Genomic DNA, 19,395 nt, shown 5'->3' on the forward strand with positions numbered 1-19,395 from the left:
AGTTGAAGTCCAAAACACCTGGAGGCCCCAAGTTTGCCCATGCCTGACCTACACTGTACATCTGCACTTGAGGTTTGTAAACAGAGGCTGGATGGCCATCTGTCAGGAGGGCTTGGGTGGTGTCATCCTGCCTGGGAGAAAGAAGAAGGCTGGACTAAATAGTCTTTGGGGATCCCTCACACGTCTGTCATTCTGCCAAACACGTGTGACAGAATGAGGTTGGACTAGATGACCTTTGGATGCCCCTTTCCAACTCTAGTATTTGGAGTGACATAATCCCCTTCTCTGGAGTGTTTTGCAATAGAGGCTGGATGGCCATCTGTCAGGAGAGCTTTGATGGTGTGTTCCTGCATGGCCAAAGGATCTTAGAATACATTATGATTCTGAGTATAGTAAAGTCTCCTTCTTTGGAGATTTTCCAACAAAGGCTGGATGGCTATCTGTTGGGGGTGCTTTTATTGTGTCTTCCTGCCTGGGAGAAGAAAGAAGAGGGTTGGACTAAATAGCTTTTGGGGATCCCTTGGATGTCTGTCATTCTGCCAACCACATGTGAAAGAATGGGGTTAGACTGCATGACCTTTGGAGGCCCCTTTCCAACTCTAGGATTTGGAGTGACAGAATCCCCTTCTCTGTAGTGTTTTGCAATAGAGGCTGGATGGCCATCTGTCAGGAGAGTTTTGGTTGTGTGTTCCTGCATGGCCAAAGGAGCTTTGAATACATTCTGATTCTGAGTATAGTAAAGTCTCCTTCTTTGGAGGTTTTCCAACAGAGGCTGGACGGCTATCTGTTGGGAGTGCTTTCATTGTGCCTTCCTGCCTGGGAGAAAGAAGGGGGATGGACTGGATGGCCTCTTCCACCTCTAGGAGCCTTTGATCCATTTGCCCTATTTCTCCACGAATCCGCAAATGTCTATGAGGTTGGATGGGCATCTGTCAGGAGGGCTTTGATTGTGGCATAAATGGGTTTGGACTGGATGGCCTTTGGGGGTCTCTAACAACTCTAGAATTCTCTGATTGAATCAACTGATCAGTCAGTTGATCAATTTCTGCATGGCAAAATGGGGTTGGACTGGATGACCTTTGGAGGTCCCTTCCAACTCTAGTAGAATATAGAGTCAACCAATAATCTCTCTCACTTCTCTTCTTCTTTGTGCGCAGGTTGGCATAAGGAAACTAAAGGCAGCACCAGGCTTAATGCAGCTTGCTATGCCTTTTCTACGAAGCCCCACATCTCGCCTCCCGCCCCATGGCATGGCCACCGGCCAACAGAGCCGTGACTGCGATCACAACAAGCTTGTTATTTCCTTTCCGCCTTAACCTGGGGCCTGACCCGCGGCCGGCTGCGGAGGAAGCAGCCACTTCATTCCTTGAACCTTGGCTCCACGCTGGGAGGAAACAAGGTCCCGCATTAACCAGACAATAGCGCTGGAAGGGAACCCCAAAGGCCATCCAGTCCAGCCCCCTCCTGCCAGGTGGGAAGGCACCACCCAAGCCCTCCCGACAGAGGGCTGCCCAGTTTCACCAGACCCGCTTTCCCAACAAAATATGTCCTCTCCTAGCAATTCTATGACTTGCTTCTGCCAGAGAGTCACATTGGCAAACTTCTAGGACAACTTCATGATAACGTCCAGCAGAAGTTACTCATTTCCATAGGGTTCACTATTATTCCCAGTTCTCTGTTCCTACAGTAAATTCAGGTATGCATCCCTATGGATACAGGGGTCACAGAATAGTATAGTATAGTAGAATAGTATATGGTATAACCCCTATATCCATAGGGATACTATACTATATACTATACTATACTGCAAAATCCAAAATTGTACACCTGGTTGGTTGAGATAGTGTGACACCTTTGCTTTCTGGTGTTTAAATTGATACCAAATTCATTCCATGCACAAAATTGATTTATTCTGTGTATAAAATGACCTTCACGCTATGTGTGTGTGTGTGCATACATATATGTGTGTGTTTATGTATGCATACATATATGTGTGTATGCATATGTATATGTGTGTAGATATGCATATGTATATATGTGTGTGCATATATGTGTGTATGTATGTATTCATATGTATTTGTGTGTATATGTGTGTGTGTTTATACTGTATATATGTGTGTATGTATGCATATATATGTATGTGTGCATATATGTGTGTATGCATATGTATATGTGTGTATATATGTATGTGTTTATATATGTGTGCGTATATATGCATATACACACTCTATATATGTGTGTGTATGCATGTGTATATGTGTGTATATGTGTGTGAATGTATGCATATGTATATGCGTGTAGGTATGCATATGTATATATGTGTGTATGTATGTATTCATATGTATTTGTGTGTATATGTGTGTGTGTTTATATTGTATATATGTGTGTATGTATGCATATATATGTGTGTATATATGTGTGTATGCATGTGTATATATGTGTGAATGTATGTACATGTATATGTGTGTGCTTTATGTATGCATGTATATGTGTATATGTGTGTGTTTTTATGCATATGTAAATGTATGTATGCATACATATGTGAGTGTGCATATATGTGTGTATACATATGTAGGTGTGTATATATGTGTGTATGTTTATATATGTGTGCGTATATATGCATATACACACTCTATATATATGTGTGTATGCATGTGTATATGTGTGTGAATGTATGCATATGTATATGTGTGTATATATATGTGCATGTATATATGTGTGTGTGTTTGCATGTGCGTGTTTATGCATGTGTATGCATATATGTGAGTGTGTGTATGTGTATAATAAAGGTAGGTAAAGTGTTTCCCCTGTCATTAAGTATAGTCGTGTACGAATCTGGGGGGTGGTGCTCATCTCCATCTCAAAGCCGAAGAGCTGGTGTTTTCCGTAGACACCTCCAAGGTCATGACTGCATGGAGCACAGTTACCTTCCTATGGGAACGGTACCTGTTGATCCACTCACATTTCAATGTTTTCAAACTGCTAGGTCGGCAGAAGCTGGGGCTAACAGAGGGAGCTCACGCCTCTCCCCAGATTCGAACCTGTGACCTTTTGGTTAGCAAATTCAGCAGCTCAGCGGTTTAACCCACTGCGCCACGGGGGGCTCCATATGTGTACGTGTTGTACATAAGAAACCTCAATGCATTTCATGCTTAGACCTGGGCCCCATTTCCGATAAGCTAATTATGTACGAATATGTAAATACAAGTAATCTATATAAATAAAAATATAATGTTTGTTTGTGGGATTAACATAACTCCAAAACCACTGGATGAGTTGACACCAAAATTTGGACACAAGACACCAATCAGGCCAACGAGTGACCAACACTCATAAAAACACTGAAAAACACAGCAAAAGAGACTTAAAAAGCCAAAAAACAAAAAATGCATTACAATGTATGCTTAAAACCACACATATATACACATATACATAAATATACACACACAAAAAACACATGTAAGCAGACCGGACCACAGCAATGCGTGGCAGGGGGACGGCTAGTAAACAATAAATAAATTCAAATACTTTTGGTCCCAGACAAGGGATTCCCAACCTTGACATGTGCCTTAAGGACATTTCTAGTTTGTGACACCTCTATTATGGGTTTTTAAAAAATAAGATGTGTTTGGGCGAGTCTGCCTTGGCTTTCCTTTGAGGCTGAGAGAATGTGACTTTCCCAGACGGCCAAGTGGGGTCTCCAGAGTCACAATCCCATAACTACGGTGCAAATTCAATGGGAGTTTAATGGGAGAAGACCCTCACTTTCTTTCTTTAGATATTGGGACCCAAATGCCCCCTTTTGCACATATAGTACCTTTCGATTCCCAAAAGCTCCTTCCCCAAATATGCCATCGGTTGGGCTTTCCTTCCTTCTACCTTCATGTGCCGCTAATGAATATTAATGAACCGGAGGGAGGGAAAGAAAGAGAGAGAGAGAGAGAAGGGAGGGAAAAAAATTAATCTGCCTGATCCTTCGATGGCTGCAGCCATAACGATATGAAATCTAATTATTCGTCCCAATATTTCTAAACCCTCCAACTCAGACTGACAGTCTTGGTCGGTTTAGGGCTTATCACTCCAAGGAGCAGAGTGCTCACGGCGTGATAAAAAAAATAAAATAAACCCCGCACGCACACACATTCGCACACGCACACTCCTCTCTTACACACTCACACACTTCTGCTGATGGTGCAAGAAAAAGCAGCGGTCTTCATTCCAATGTGCCGCCAAGGAGTGACTCCTGCATCAAGGTATGCGTTTGGCCCAGAAAGAAGCACAAAAGTCATGCAAGAGCCTCTTTCTCTGGGGTGTTTTTAAAGCAAAGGCTAAATGGCCATCTGTTGGGACTGCTTTGATTGTGTATCTCGTATGATTGCAGAATCATAGAGTTGGAAGGGACTTCCAAAGGCTGTCTAGCTAAACACCCTTCTGCCAGGAAGTAAGACACAATGAAAGCACTCCCAACAGATGGCCATCCGGCCTCCATTGAAAAACTTCCAAAGAAGGAGACTTTACTATACTCAGAATGGTAAAGTAGTCTAAGACCCTTGCAAGAACCCAGGCTCTGGTGTGGAATAATAACAACAATAACTATTTATAATATTACTAGCCGTCCCCCGCCACGCGTTGCTGTGGCCCAGTCTCTGTATATGTGTTTTATGTGTGTATATATGTGTATATTGTGTGTATATATGTGTATGTGTGTGTATATATATGTGTGTACATATGTATGTGTATATATGTGGTTTTGTGCATGTGTACTGTGGCCCAGTCTGTGTATATGTGTGTTTTTGTGTGTTTGTGTATGTGCATATTTGTGTATATGTGTATATATGTGGTTTTGCGGATGTGCTGTAATGCATTTTTTGTTTTTTGGCTTTTTAAGTTCCTTCTGCTGCTGATAGGTGTGTCATGTCCAAATTTGGTGTCAATTCGTCCACTGGTTTTTGAGTTCTGTTTATCTCACAAACGAACATCTCTCCACCTGTCCTTCTCTTCCTTTTTGGAAAAACAGAGGGCAAATCCTCCCACCAAAAGCCCTCCTCCACTGTGATTGTAGATGGCGGTTCAAGTGGTTCCAAAATACAAATATATCCAAATACGAACCCTTCTTGTAGAACTATATATACCAGCAACTACAACTCCCAAATGTCAAGGTCTATTTCCCCCCAAACTCCACCAGTGTTCACATTTGGGCATATTGAGTGTTTGTGCCAAGTTTGGGCCAAATCCATCATTGTTTTAGTCCACAGTGCTCTCTGGATGTAGGTGAACTACAACCCCAAAACTCAAGGTCAATGCCTACCAAACTCTTCCACTATTTTCTTTTGTTCATGGGAGTTCTGTGTGCCAAGTTTGGTTCAATTCCATTGTTGGTGGAGTTTAGAATGCTCTTTGATTGTAGGTGAACTATAAATCCTAGCAACTATAACTTCTGAATGACCAAATCAATCTCCCCTCAACTCCACCAGTATTCAAATTTGGGCGTATGGGGTATTTGTGCCAAATTTGGTCCATTGAATGGAAATACATCCTGAATTTCAGATATTTACATGACGATTCATAACAGTAGCAAAATGACAGTTCTGAAGTAGCATCGAAAATAAATTTATGGTTCGGGGTCAGCACAACATGAGGAACTGAATTAAGGGGCCACGGCATTAGGAAGGTTGAGAAACACTGCTCTATACCACTCAATATCTTTGTTGGACTCTATATCCCATCAGTTCCATCTCAGCCTGGGTTAAATTCGTAATCCTCCTGTATATTACGATACCTTGGAAGCCAGAAATCATTTTCAGTAATTATTAATATGTATTTGTGTGTGAATTCTTGAATGCAATGGTGGATTTTGTTTTTTGGCCCATCAAGCAGACATTGAGCATAAAATGTTTGGAGTTTGTGCCAAGATGCAGGCATATTCCTCTGTGCACCAAGTTGGAAAGTGTTGAAAAATTGCAGATTTGTAGTTCTCTTCCAGAATATAAATGCACATTAAATACATTCTGTTTTTGCACTATTTTCTAGCCAAATCACCCAGTGTCCCTGGTGCTGGAAGACGAAGATTGCTGGCTGTCGGCGCTGCCTTTGGTTCCTGGTGAAAGTGATGCCAATTCAGTGATCTACAAGAAGGGTTCGTATTTGGATATATTTGCAGTTTGTAACCACTTGAACCGCCATGGTTCAATGCTATGACATTCTGGGAGTTGTAGTTCCATAAAGTCTTCAGCCTCCTCTGGTGGAGAGTGTCAAGGCCTCTTAAAACTACAACTCCCATCATTCCATAGTCTTGAGCCATGGCATTTCTAACTGTTGTCAAACTGCAGTAGATGCATCTTAAGTTGGAGAAGACAAAATGATGGGCTGGGAAGGCATTACGTTGTCGAAGGCTTTCATAGCCAGAATTACTGGGTTTCTGTGAGTTTTCCGGGCTGTATGGCAATGCTCCAGAATCATTCTCTCCTGACATTTCACCTGCATCAGTGGCAGGCATACTCAGGTTGTGAGGTCTGTTGGCATTATAGTTTGTAAAGGAAGGAAAAATGCAATGTTTTCATCAATATATATAGATGGACCGATGCTGCCACCTTTGGGCACCCATTTGTATTGCAAATGCCAACCTTTTGCAAAGTTTGCCCACTTTCCCCCCCTCATCTTCTATATAAATAAAAATGTAATGTTTGTTTGTGGGATTAACATAACTCAAAAACCACTGGACGAATTGACACGAAAATTGGACATAACACACCTAACAGTCCAACAAGTGTCCATTACCCATAAACACACCCACACACAAAACCCCAGCGGAACAGACTTAAAACCCCCAAAAATACACCATATATACATACACACATATACTGATATACCTATGCACATGCACACATTCATAGACACACACGTATATATATGCACACAAACACAAATACACACATATACACACATGTGCATACATATAGACATGCACACACATATACATATCCACATATATACACATATACACACAAATATGCATATCGACAAGCACACACATATACACAATATGCATGTACACATATAAACACACAAATACACAAATATATACACACACACATATATATACACCCATATATATATATATAAGCAAACACACATATATACACAAATATATACACACATATACACAATATGTGTGTACACATAAACACACAAATACACAAATATATACACACATATATGCTCACACAAAACACATATACACAGACTGGGCCACAGCAACGCCTGGCAGGGGACGGCTAGTCTATATAAATTATTATTATTATTAATAATAATAATAATAATAATAATAACAGTAATAAAAAATTTCCAGGATCAGTTATCATACAGTCTACTATATTTAGTTTTATTATTATGTTTATGCTTATTTATTCCCTGCTTTATCTCCCGATGGAGACTCAAAGAGGAGACTCATGTGTATCTCAGCTATAGTTTTACAAAGTCAACTCACAATATAAGGTGAGTTCAGATCTGGACTGCTTTTGGGGTGCAAAGTCTCCTCCAAATAGATGTTTTCCAAGGTTTGGACTTGAAATCAAATGAGGTTTTGTCTTATGGCCAACCCACCTTTTCTGACTGTCCCTGGTCTTTTCTGCAGACGACGCGATTTGGTGCAAAACCACGACGGCCATTGCAGAAGGGGAGGTGCTGAAGGCATTTGTCATGGCCGAGCCCATGGGGATCCCCAACCACACTGTGAAGACCGAGAGTGGGGAGCCTGCCTTCTCTGCCTCGCTGCCCCCCGAAATCCAGCTCCTACCCCAGCAAGCCGGCATGGCAGCCATATTGGCAACGGCAGTCGTGAACAGTAAGTGGCTCTTCTGAAACTGGGAGGTTTTACACAAGCATCACCTTTTAGAGATCATAACCTTTTAGAGAAGAGTCTCAAAACCCGTTTGAGTAGAATCTTCTCAAGTGGCATAAAACAAAATGCAATTATGCCAAGCGACCCGCCTACCTGCGTGACCACATTTCTGTATACAAACCTACACAATCTCTTGGATCACCTGGGGAGGCCCTGCTCGTGCTCCTGCCTCCTTTGCAGGTGCAATTGGTGGGGACGAGGGAGAGGACCTTCTCGGTGGTGGCCCTCAGACTCTGGAACTCACTTCTCAAGGACATCAGGAGTGCCCCAAATCTGGCAGTTTTTCGGAAGAGCCTGAAAATGTAGCTGTTCCAGTGTGCCTTCCCAGAATAAGGAAAATTTCCAGCAATATGTCCTCAGAATGCACTTTACTACTGGTTTAGGATTGACTGCGCTCCCTCGTCTCTCTTTTAAAACCCTATACCAGATATATCTTACCTTGTTCATGCCCAGCGTTTATTTTTTAATTTTTAAACTATTACATTTAGCCCGGTCATAGGTTTTTAAATCTTTGTGTGTTACTGTTTATTGGTTAGTGTTTATATGTGATTTATATTAATTGTATTGTATTATTGTTTTTGTTTATTGCTTTTTGTTTTTATTGATGTGTTGTTGGGCTTGGCTTCATGTAAACCGTTCCGAGTCCCTTGGGGAGATGGTGGCAGGGTATAAATAAAGTTATTATTATTATTATTATTATTATTATTGTCTTCAGTTGTTAGACTGAATAACCTATTGTCTCTGATAAAAATAGCAGTTCTTCAGAAGTGTTTCTCAGTGTCCAAAAATATATCTACTCTCCCATAAAACAACTTGTATATTATGTACTCAAGAGGCAATATAAAGTAGACTTTGGCAAAAATATTTGGTGTACTCACGACCTTCATGTGTTCAGCATACACAGGTAGAGAACTTATCAGTCAGTTACACGTATGTTTGAGATAGTTTCTGTGCCTTCTGGTCAGAACAGCTCTCGTATAATCAACAGCAAGCAAGTGTTTGCATGTTTGAGATCTGAGCAGTCCCAAAGTCTCGTCTCAGAGCGGATCATGTGGCCTGTAGCCCCTCCCACAACTTCTCAGGAAAACATAGAGCAAGGAAAGAAAGCTGCATAGAGAACCCTAAGAAAGTACTTCAATCCACTGGAAGGGGAACCCAGAGGCTATCTAGTCCAAACCACTGCCAGGCAGGGATACACATACAATAGGATTATAGGATTCTAGATAAACAAATTACTAGAGGAGGCTTGAAGGAGGTTGTAATTTACAAGAAGAGGGGGTCCAAGATTGGCCATTTGAACCTGGGACTCTATATCACAATCCAAGACCCTACATTAGGGATGGAGAACCATGTGGTTCATCATAGATTTGGAAGGGACTACAATGCCATGTGGACTAGATGACCTTTGTAGTCCCTTCCTAGACTACAAAGGCCATCTACTCCACATGGCATTTGTGGACTAGATGGATACATTCTCATGGTTACACAAAACCACGGATAATGGCAAACACTATTGTTTTCAAAGAGAACAACGATGGAGGGACCAAAAAAAAGTGTGTCAAAGTGAATAAGTGAAGCCTTATATATGGTTCCACAGATATGGAGGTTGCATTGTATAGAAATCACTCCCCAAAAATGCCCATCCAGACTTGGTTGAAGGACCTCCTAAGAAAGTCCTTCAATCCACTGGAAGGGGACCCCAGAGGCCATCTAGTCCAAACCACTGCCAGGCAGGGATACACAACTAAAGCACTCCCAACAGAGGCCCATCCAAACTCATGCTTAAAGACATCCAAAGGTGGACAATCCACCACCCTTGAAGGTAATCCATAATCCCAGCCTTGTTTCCAAATCAAGGGGGGCAAAGGACTCGTGGCTGGAAGGAAGGAAAGGTTAATCTACAGTTAATCTACAGTATATCAGTGTGTTCCCAGCTCTGATCTTCCATGTTTTGGATTTCAAACATGAAGTTTTGGTGCTTAATTTGTAAAACTATAACGTAATATGACTTTTAATAGGTTTTTCCTTAATTCCTCTGTATTGTCCAACATTTTCGCTTATCCAACATTCTGCCAGACCATTTATGTTGGATAAGTGAGACTCTACTGTATGTATATGCTTTTATAGTTTTAGTATATTGGGTTTTACTGTTATTTTATTGTCTGAATCTGGCAGTGAATTATTGCCATAATTTGTAAGCCACCCTGACTCCCCCTCCAGGAATGAAAACAACAGGGTATAAGTACAGTAAGTAAATAAATAAGTTATATTCTATTCATGGTGTCTCTTCTGCGTTCATTCCTTCCCTGCAGAGGACGTCTTCCCCTGCAAAGACTGTGGCATTTGGTACCGGAGCGAGCGCAACCTGCAGGCCCACCTGATGTATTACTGCGCCAGCCGGCAGAACGCGGCTTCACCTGCGGTGGATGAGAAGCCCAAGGAGACCTACCCCAATGAGCGCATCTGCCCCTTCCCGCAATGCAAGAAGAGCTGCCCCAGCGCCAGTTCCCTGGAGATCCACATGCGCAGCCACAGTGGTAGGGGACGGGCCTCTCTCCGCACATCCAGAGGTGGTTTGGTGGGGGGGGGGGGGGGCAAAAGAAGGGCACTGCCCACTCCCAAATAAGAGTTCTGCCCTGTCTCCAGTTTGTCCTTGGGTACCTAAGTTGTATTTCTTGGGAAGGCCCTGTTTTCAGGTTGTCTTTCAGCAGTTGTCCTAGCAACCTCTACTTGGACCAACTTTGTTGTTTGGGTAAGGCGAAAACATACATGGATGGATAGATGGATGTGTGGATAGATAGATAGATAGGTAGGTAGGTAGGTAGGTAGATAGATAGATAGATAGATAGATAGATATTCTTCTACTGCCATTGTGTCTGGTTTCTCTTTCAGGAGAGAGACCTTTTGTCTGCCTCATCTGCCTTTCTGCTTTCACCACAAAAGCAAACTGTGAGCGACACCTGAAAGTCCACACGGACACATTGAACGGTAAGTATTTTCAGCCAACTATACTGATGCCAAGTCACTGAAACTAGCATCGTGGAAAACATATCCTATCTGGATGCCATAGCTTTTGAGCCAGCTATGTCGGCACCATGTCCGACATGGACACCTTTGCTTTGGAACCACCATAGTTTTGGAAATAGCTATGTGGGTATCATCTTCTACATGGACACCATGTCTTTGGAAGCCGTTATGGTGAAACCGTAACCTATATGGACCCCTTAGCTTTGGAATTAGCTCTGTGGACACCATGTCCTATGTGGACACCATAGCTTTGGAGCTAGCTATGTGGGCATCATCTCCTGCATGGACACCATGCTTTTGGAAGCAGTTATGGTGAAAGCGTATCCTATATGGACCCCATACCTTTGGAATTAGCTCTGTGAACACCACGTCCTATGTGGACACCATAGTTTTGGAGCTAGCTATGTAGACACCCATTCCTATATGAACACCATAGCTTATGTGGATACCATAGCTTTGGAGCTAGCTATGTGGGCATCATCTCCTGCATGGACACCGTGCTTTTGGAAGTAGTTATGATGAAACCGTGTCCTATATGGACCCCATACATTTGGAATTAGCTCTATGGACACCACATCCTGTATGACACCATAATTTTGAAGCTAGCTATATAGATACCAATTCTTATATGGACACCATAGTTTATGTGGACACCGTAGCTGTGAAACTAGCTATGTGAGTATCATCTCCTGCCTGAACACCGTGCTTTTGGAAGTAGTTTTGATGAAATCATATCCTATATGGACCCCATATCTTTGGAATTAGCTCTGTGGACACCATGTCCTACATTTACACCATAATTTTGGAGCTAGCTATGTAGACACCAATTCCTATATGGACACCATAGCTTTGAATTAGTTATGTGAGCATCATCTCCTGCATGGACATCATGCTTTTGAAAGTAGTTATGATGAAACCATATCCTATATGTATCCCATAGCTGTTGAATTAGTTCTGTGGACACCATGTCTTATATGGACACCATAGTTTTGGAGCTAGCTAGGTAATCACCAATTCCTATATGGACACCATAGTTTCTGTGGACACCATAGCTTTGGAACTAGCTATGTGAGCATCATCTCCTGTATGGACACCAAACTTTGGAAGTAATTATAAGGACCCCATAGCTTTGGAAATAGCTATGTCAATTTCATATCCTATATGGACTCCATTGCTTTGGAATTAGCTTTGTGGTCACCATGTCCTATATGGACACCATAGTTTATGTGGACATCATAGCTTTGGAACTAACTATACTGGCATCGTATTCTATATGGACCCCATAGTTTATGAACCAGCTGTGTGGGCACCATGAGAGAAGTTCTCCACCGCATGCCTCATCCTTTAGTCATGTGTTGCTCAAAGTCATGCTCTACCATCATCACGTAAGGCTTGGACCATCACATGGTAGTAGAGCATTGGCTTTGCGTGGAGAAGGTCCCACATTTGATCTCATGGTCTTCTAGTTGGGATGAGGAATGAAGCAGGCCTTGACAGACCACAGGCAGCCTCAAGATCAGTGTTGTAAGGCAGTTTCCAACTTCCATGTGTCATCCTTTTTCTCTGCAGGGGTCTGTCACAGCTGTGGCTTCATCTCCACCACCAGGGATATCCTTTACAGCCACCTGGTCACCAACCATATGATCTGCCAACCTGGTTCCAAGGGAGAAGTCAATTCCCCAGGCCCCACCGGCCCAACTCCTGGCAAACCACTCACCCCAGGTAAGTCTTGATCAAGAAAAAAGGTAAGAGTAGAAATCCAATCAATAAATAATTACATATCCAGAACCTGTGATGGAATGGAGCCAGTCCTACCTGGTGGCTAAAGTGTCAGAATATATGGCCAGAGAGACCCAGACTTCAATCAGCCCCATCAATAAGAATATTCAATAATATTTTAAAAAAAGTTGAAAATGTCATGTCACAGTTCCAGACCTATTGTATACAAAAAGTGCCTTTTTGTGCAGAAAATATGGTTTTCTGCTCAGAAAACAGTTGTGCGTTTTTTAATGCATAAAAACCTGCTTTTGCAGAAAATACTATTTTCTGCGCAAAAATTTCAAGTGTGAATTTTGCACAGAAAATGTTCTGTATTGTGAATACACACATTATAGTATATTTACTTGAATATTGTGAAGTAACTCTAAGTAAGAGCTGTAACTATATATTATAAATGTACAAGGGGTATTTTTTAAGTAAGGTCCATTTGAACATAAGTACACAACGAAAGTTTATTTCAAAAAAGTAAATTTATTTTCAGAAAGTACATACTTCACTCTATTTTTCGACATAGTTGCCAAGTTTGTTCAAACACTTATCATACCTTTGAACCAATTTTAAAATACCCTCTTCATAAAAACTCGCTTCAACTGAAGCCACCAAATCGTCTGTAATCAAAGAAGGGCGACCAGAGCTGTCCTCATCATGGACGTTGTCACGGCCATCTTTGAATTGTCGTACCCACTTACGCACTTTGCTTTCACTCATAACAGTATCACTGTACACTTCACAAATCTGTCGATGAATTTCTGCAGCAGGCCGGTTCCTTGCTGACAAAAACCGTATCACCGAGCGAGCCTCACTTGCAGCGGGTGAGTTGATAGTCTTAAACATTTTTAAAGCACAGAACAGAACCATACAGGTTAGCTACAGAGCGGAAACTGAGCACAGTTGTTCCCAAGACATGCCGGTACATGACGCACTCGCTCGTTGCGGTATGCACACGAACTACTAGTGTCTACAACAAAATGGACCTTACTTAAAAAATACCCCTCGTATGTATCATGGTCTCTAATTCGGGGTCTTGGTTATGATTTCCAAGCTCTTAACACACCTGGGATATAGGCAGAGAACAACTAAAGACACAATAATACTTCCCCTAGATCCAAGTTGTCCAAAACCCTCCATAATGGGAAGGTTCAAAGGCCATCTTTGTGTTTCTTTTTCCTCCACCTGCAGGTGTGAGCACGCCCATCCCGGCGCCTAGTTTCAAGTGCAGTTTTTGTGGTTATGTGGCGGACTGCTTGCTCAGCCTCCAACAGCATGTGGTCCTCCACAGTGCCGCCGTTGCTGCAGCCTCGGCCTCCGCCTCCACCGCAGCCATTCCTCCAGGTTCGGATTCCAAAGCTGCTCAAAGCCAGCTAGATGTCTCAGCCAAGCCGGCAATACAGGGAGCATCATTGCCCACCACAAACGAAGCAGCAAATGGCTCCCCTCCCCAAGAAGCCAGCTCCTCTGCAGCCTTATCCGATGGGGTACTGCAAATACGGATCAAGGAGGAGCCCATAGATGAGGGGGAGGCATCTGCCGGACCCCCTTTGGCACAAATGACAACTGGTCCTGAGTCGGAGCCAGATGCCTCTTCCCGAGCATCTTCTCCCCACAGCATGCACTCCGTGAAGGTCAAGTCCGAGATCGCCAGCCCTACTCCAGGGTCCAGTCCGGTGCCCAGCGAACCTGGATCCAGCATTCCCGGCGGCACGATCTTTCTGCCCCAATATGTGTTCGGCCACGAGGCTACGGTGGTGCCGCAGGCTTCAGAGATCTTGGCCAAAATGTCGGAGCTGGTGCACAGTCGGCTGAAGCAGGGCCATGGAGGGGTTCCCCCCAACCTTTTCCCAGGTACCCCAGTGCCCAAGGGGGCCACTTGCTTTGAATGTGAGATCACGTTCAACAACATCAACAACTACTACGTCCACAAGCGGCTGTATTGCTCCAGCCGACGGGTGACGGAGGAGAACTCCCCCAGCGCTCGGAAGTTGAAAGCAGCCCCTTCGTCCGCTGCCCCCAAGGGTCCCCCTGCACCACTCATCTCACCGCAGCAGCCTGGAGAGGACAAGGCCATGGAAGAAGGTGAAGCTGCGGGAGGGGCCACTCCACCCGCCACAGAGATCAAGCAGGAGGTGAAGACGGAGGAGAGTGCAGCCAAAGCCAGCCCCTCACCCGAGGCGGATGCAGCAGGTCGCATGAGTGAGGACAGTCAGAGTCCTGGAGCCAGCTCTGTGGAGGAGCCAGACGACGATCCCAGCCGCACCATATGTGAGGCCTGCAACATCCGCTTCAGCCGGCATGAGACCTACATGGTGCACAAGCGCTATTACTGTGCCTCCCGCCATGACCCACCACTGCGCCGGAGTGGGGCAGCTGGAAAAGTGCCCTTCCTGCCCCAGCCCATCCGCACTCGCAAACGGCGCAAGCTGTATGAGATCCACAATGCCGCCAGCCAGCTCAATAGCAGCAGCAGCAGCACCCCAGAAGCCCACCGCTCCGAGGTGCCCCCGGTCGTCCCCACTCTCATTTCTGTGGTCAAGGCTGCCCCTTCCCCAAGCTCAAGCCCCGATGCTGATGGACCCATTGACCTGAGCAAGAAGCCCCGACTTCATGGCAGTAGCAGTGGAGATGTGCTCCCGGCCTCCCTGCTGCCGCTGGCGGACTACCACGAATGCACTGCCTGCCGCATCAGCTTCCACACCCTGGACAGCTATCTGGCCCACAAGAAGTACTACTGCCCGGCCACACCGTTACAACCCAGCACTCTGGAGCAACTGCAGAAGATCAAGGGAACAGTCCCGGCTCTTCTGAAACCTCGGGGAAGCCCAGAGAGGCTGGGGGACGAACACGAGGGGGGCCCACAGGTCAAAGTAGAGAAGGCCACACCATCCTTGAGCCCCGCCGCTCCTCAGACCACCTTTCCTGGCGTGGAACCACTTCAGCAGCGCTACCTGGATGCCAAAGCCCTTCACCTCCAAGGTGCCAAGGTGTCGCTGGCAGCGTGCCCCTACTGCCCACTCAACGGGGCCGTCAAAGGGGACTTAGTGGAGCACTTCCGCAACGCCCACGGCCTCTTTGCTGCCAAAACGGTCTCTGGCGCCACCTTGATCGAGGCCACGCGGACGCTGGCGGAGGGCAGCCACTTGCTCCCAGTGCTCCCCGCCACCTCCCCACCCCAGACCCTTCCCAGGTTGCGCAAGGACAGCCTCAATGGCAAGGAGCCCCCCGTCCCCCCAATGTCGAACGGGAGCCCGCGCCCCTCTGCTTCCCCACAGCCCCTTTTGTCTGCCTCCCCCGCCCTCCCTTTGCCTGTCTCCCCATTGCCCGAGGTGCCCCCCAACGCCCTTCCTGGCTATACGGACAAAAGTGTTCAGACCCCGCCTGGCAAAGGTCCCCCGGCCCCCGTGGCCAACGGCAACCACCGGTACTGCCGCCTCTGCAACATCAAGTTCAGCAGCCTCTCGACCTTCATCGCCCACAAGAAGTACTATTGTTCCTCACATGCAGCCGAACACGTCAAGTAACGTGAGGCGTGTGTGCATCCCGTGCGCAGAGGATGCTTACTGGTCGAGAAGCCCAGCTTCTTTCTGGTTACTCATGGAAGAATACGGCGCTTGGGAGCCATTCGGTCGAGAGACAAACTCTTCTGCCCTCGGTGGAAGGATGGCTTTTGCACTAGAGCCGCTCAAGGGCTGACTGGTTGTCCCTTCAAAGTCCAGCAAGGTCAAGCAGAGATTGCTTTCAGGGACTGAGAGGTGGGAGTTTGGAGCATTTGGTTCAGGCATGGGCCAACTTCGGCCCTCCAGGTGTTTTGGACTCCAACTCCCACAATTCCTAACAGCCTACCGGCTGTTAGGAATTGTGGGAGTTGGAGTCCAAAATACCTGGAGGGCTGAAGTTGGCCCATGCCTGATTTAGACAAATTGGAGGGCATTAAAATAGCGCACACTGTAAAAGACTGGAGTCCGAACACAGATGCAAGAAGACCACCCCACTCGCTCTCCCCAATCCTAAAGAGAAATCAGGCATTGCTCGTCATTGTTTTGGAGGAGTTGGGTTAGATGTCCTTTTGTTTTGCTTTGGGTAAGCAGATCTCGGCTATATTCAGATGCACCTCTTTGGCTGGGAACTTGGAAGCGAAGGGGTAAAGAGGCACAAATACAATGCAGCATCTCACCTTGGGGATAAAAATATAAATGTTCCCCCTCCAAACATACCATTTCCCCTTTTCTCATGGGGACAGACCATCTCTTTTTCCATTTTTTTTCTTTTGGAATCATTTTCTCCATGCTCTTGTGACTTCCACCTCCCAAAAGACACCAATCTAAGTGACCCATTTCCAAGAAGAAACCCAAAAGAGACATAGAACACTTCCATGGCTCTCCGTATCCATGCAGAAAATATATAGTGCTCAGCGCAACTGCTCCTGAGCATGTGCAGAACATCAGTGGGTCACTCAAAAGTAAACATATATCCATTCAAGGGATATAAAGTGCTTGGCGCAACTGCTTCTGAGCATGTGCAGAGCATCAGTTGGTCACCCAAAAGTAAACATATATCCATGCAGGGTATATAAAGTGCTAGATGCAACTGCTCCTGAGCATGTGCAGAACATCAGTGGGTCACTCAAAAGTAAACATATATCCATTCAAGGGATATAAAGTGCTTGGCGCAACTGCTTCTGAGCATGTGCAGAGCATCAGTTGGTCACCCAAAAGTAAATATATATCCATGCAGGGTATATAAAGTGCTAGATGCAACTGCTCCTGAGCATGTGCAGAACATCAGTGGGTCACTCAAAAGTAAACATATATCCATTCAAGGGATATAAAGTGCTTGGCGCAACTGCTTCTGAGCATGTGCAGAGCATCAGTTGGTCACCCAAAAGTAAATATATATCCATGCAGGGTATATAAAGTGCTAGATGCAACTGCTCCTGAGCATGTGCAGAGCATCAATGTGTCACCTAAAAGTTAACAAAGATCCATGCAGGAATATGAAGTGCCAGGTGCAATTGCTCCTGAGCATGTGCAGAACATCAATGTGTCACCCAAAAGTAAACATATATCCATTCAAGGGATATAAAGTGCTAGGCACAACTGCTCCTGAGCATGTGTAGAACATCAATGTGTCACCTAAAAGTAAACATATCCATGCAGGGAATATAAAGTGCTAGACACAACTGCTCCTGAGCATGTGCAGAACATCAATGTGTCACCCAAAAGTAAACATACATCCATTCAGGGGATATAAAGTGCTAAGCGCAACTCCTCCTGAGCATGTGCAGAGCCTCAATTGGTCACCCAGAAGTAAATATATAACTATGCAGGGTATATAAAGTGCTGGCTGCAACTGCTCCTGAGCATGTGCAGAGCATCAATTGGTCACCCAAAAGTAAACATGGATCCACACAGGGAATATAAAGTGCTAGGCTCCTGAGCATGTGCAGAGCATCAATTGGTCACCCAAAAGTAAATATATATATCCATTCAGGGAATATAAAGTGCTAGAGAAACAATAACTCTCTGCCCTGGTGCACCATTGCAAGCGCTGTGATTCCGTTTTGTTGCTCTATCTTATGAGATCTTGGGATTTGTAGTTGGTGAGGAACCAGATCTCTCTGGCAGAGAATCCTAAACTACAAACACTGGGGTTCCATAAGAGGCTGCCATTGCAATTCATAGCAGAGTTTCTTTTTACACAGGACTAAACTCATTCCGCATCCCAAATCCCTGGGCATTTCTGGACGGACTTCTAGCAGGATATAGGTGTCCAATAACAGGTGGGGTTTCATCATCCATTGGTCCCTTTCTGCAACAGATAGGAGCGAGGGGCTCTCTGCCTGCCTTTGGGGCTGTGTTTCCACCCCCCTTCCCCCCCTTTGTCCCTAAATCGTCTTTCCGGTGGGTTTATGTAGAATCGATGTGGACTGGAACTGAAAAAAAATGCAAACAAGACAGCACTGAAAAAAGGAGAGCTCGACTCTCCGTTTGGCAATTCTATGTATAAGTTGTGTACATAAATAAATGTCTAATGAACCTGTTGCTTTTGGAGACTCTTTGCAGACATTTGGGGCAGGAGGGGTTGAAAATGGATTCGGACAAATAGGTTGGATTTTCTTGCTATCCAGGTGCATTTGGATACTTTGCAGAGGATGCACTGCACTTCTATGTTATATTAATGGTTATCGTGTACCTTTTAAGTTGTTTCCGACCCATGACAACCCTATCACAGGGTATTTATTCATGGCAAGATACGAGGGGCATTCATTACAGATTTTCTCTGACCAATTTCCTGTGGACTGAGAGCAATGAGACTTGGCCCAGTTCTGAGTCCTTCTCTCCATCGGTGTCATCTCAAGAAACAAATTTCTCCCATCTTTTGAAGCAAATTTATTTATTTATTTTATTTTATTTATTTACTACATTTATATACCACTTTTCTCAGCCCTTAGGTGACTCAAAGCGGTTAACAACAGTTACAATACACACATTACAAAATCATTGGAACATTTAAAAGCAATAGCATAACAACAATTAAACATCAATATGACAAATCCTTCATGTCTCATCAATAGAATCAGAATCCAGTCTCATCATCCGTTATTCCGTGTTCCTATAATCAACCAAGGGCAAGATGGATGGATGGCATCCTTGAAGCGACTGGACTGACATTGAAGGAGCTGGGGGTGGTGACGG

At 44.7% G+C, this 19,395-nt stretch overlaps 1 protein-coding gene across 3 annotated transcripts in view; it reads left to right on the forward strand.

Moving 5' to 3' along the window:
- ZFPM1 (zinc finger protein, FOG family member 1) overlaps nt 1-18,741 on the forward strand; it is a 157,553-nt gene extending 138,812 nt beyond the window's left edge. For all 3 annotated transcript variants that reach the window (XM_060787914.2, XM_060787915.2, XM_060787916.2), the window contains 6 exons: nt 6,031-6,136; nt 7,634-7,843; nt 10,213-10,437; nt 10,793-10,888; nt 12,497-12,649; nt 13,886-18,741. In XM_060787914.2, coding sequence (XP_060643897.2) covers nt 6,031-6,136; nt 7,634-7,843; nt 10,213-10,437; nt 10,793-10,888; nt 12,497-12,649; nt 13,886-16,221 — 3,126 coding nt within the window. In that variant the 3' untranslated portion in view covers nt 16,222-18,741. The remainder of the gene's footprint in view (nt 1-6,030; nt 6,137-7,633; nt 7,844-10,212; nt 10,438-10,792; nt 10,889-12,496; nt 12,650-13,885) is intronic.
- The last annotated feature ends 654 nt before the right edge of the window (nt 18,742-19,395 follow it).

Source organism: Anolis sagrei, chromosome 8 (genome assembly GCF_037176765.1).
Source record: "Anolis sagrei isolate rAnoSag1 chromosome 8, rAnoSag1.mat, whole genome shotgun sequence".
Classification (NCBI taxonomy): Eukaryota; Metazoa; Chordata; class Lepidosauria; order Squamata; family Dactyloidae; genus Anolis; species Anolis sagrei.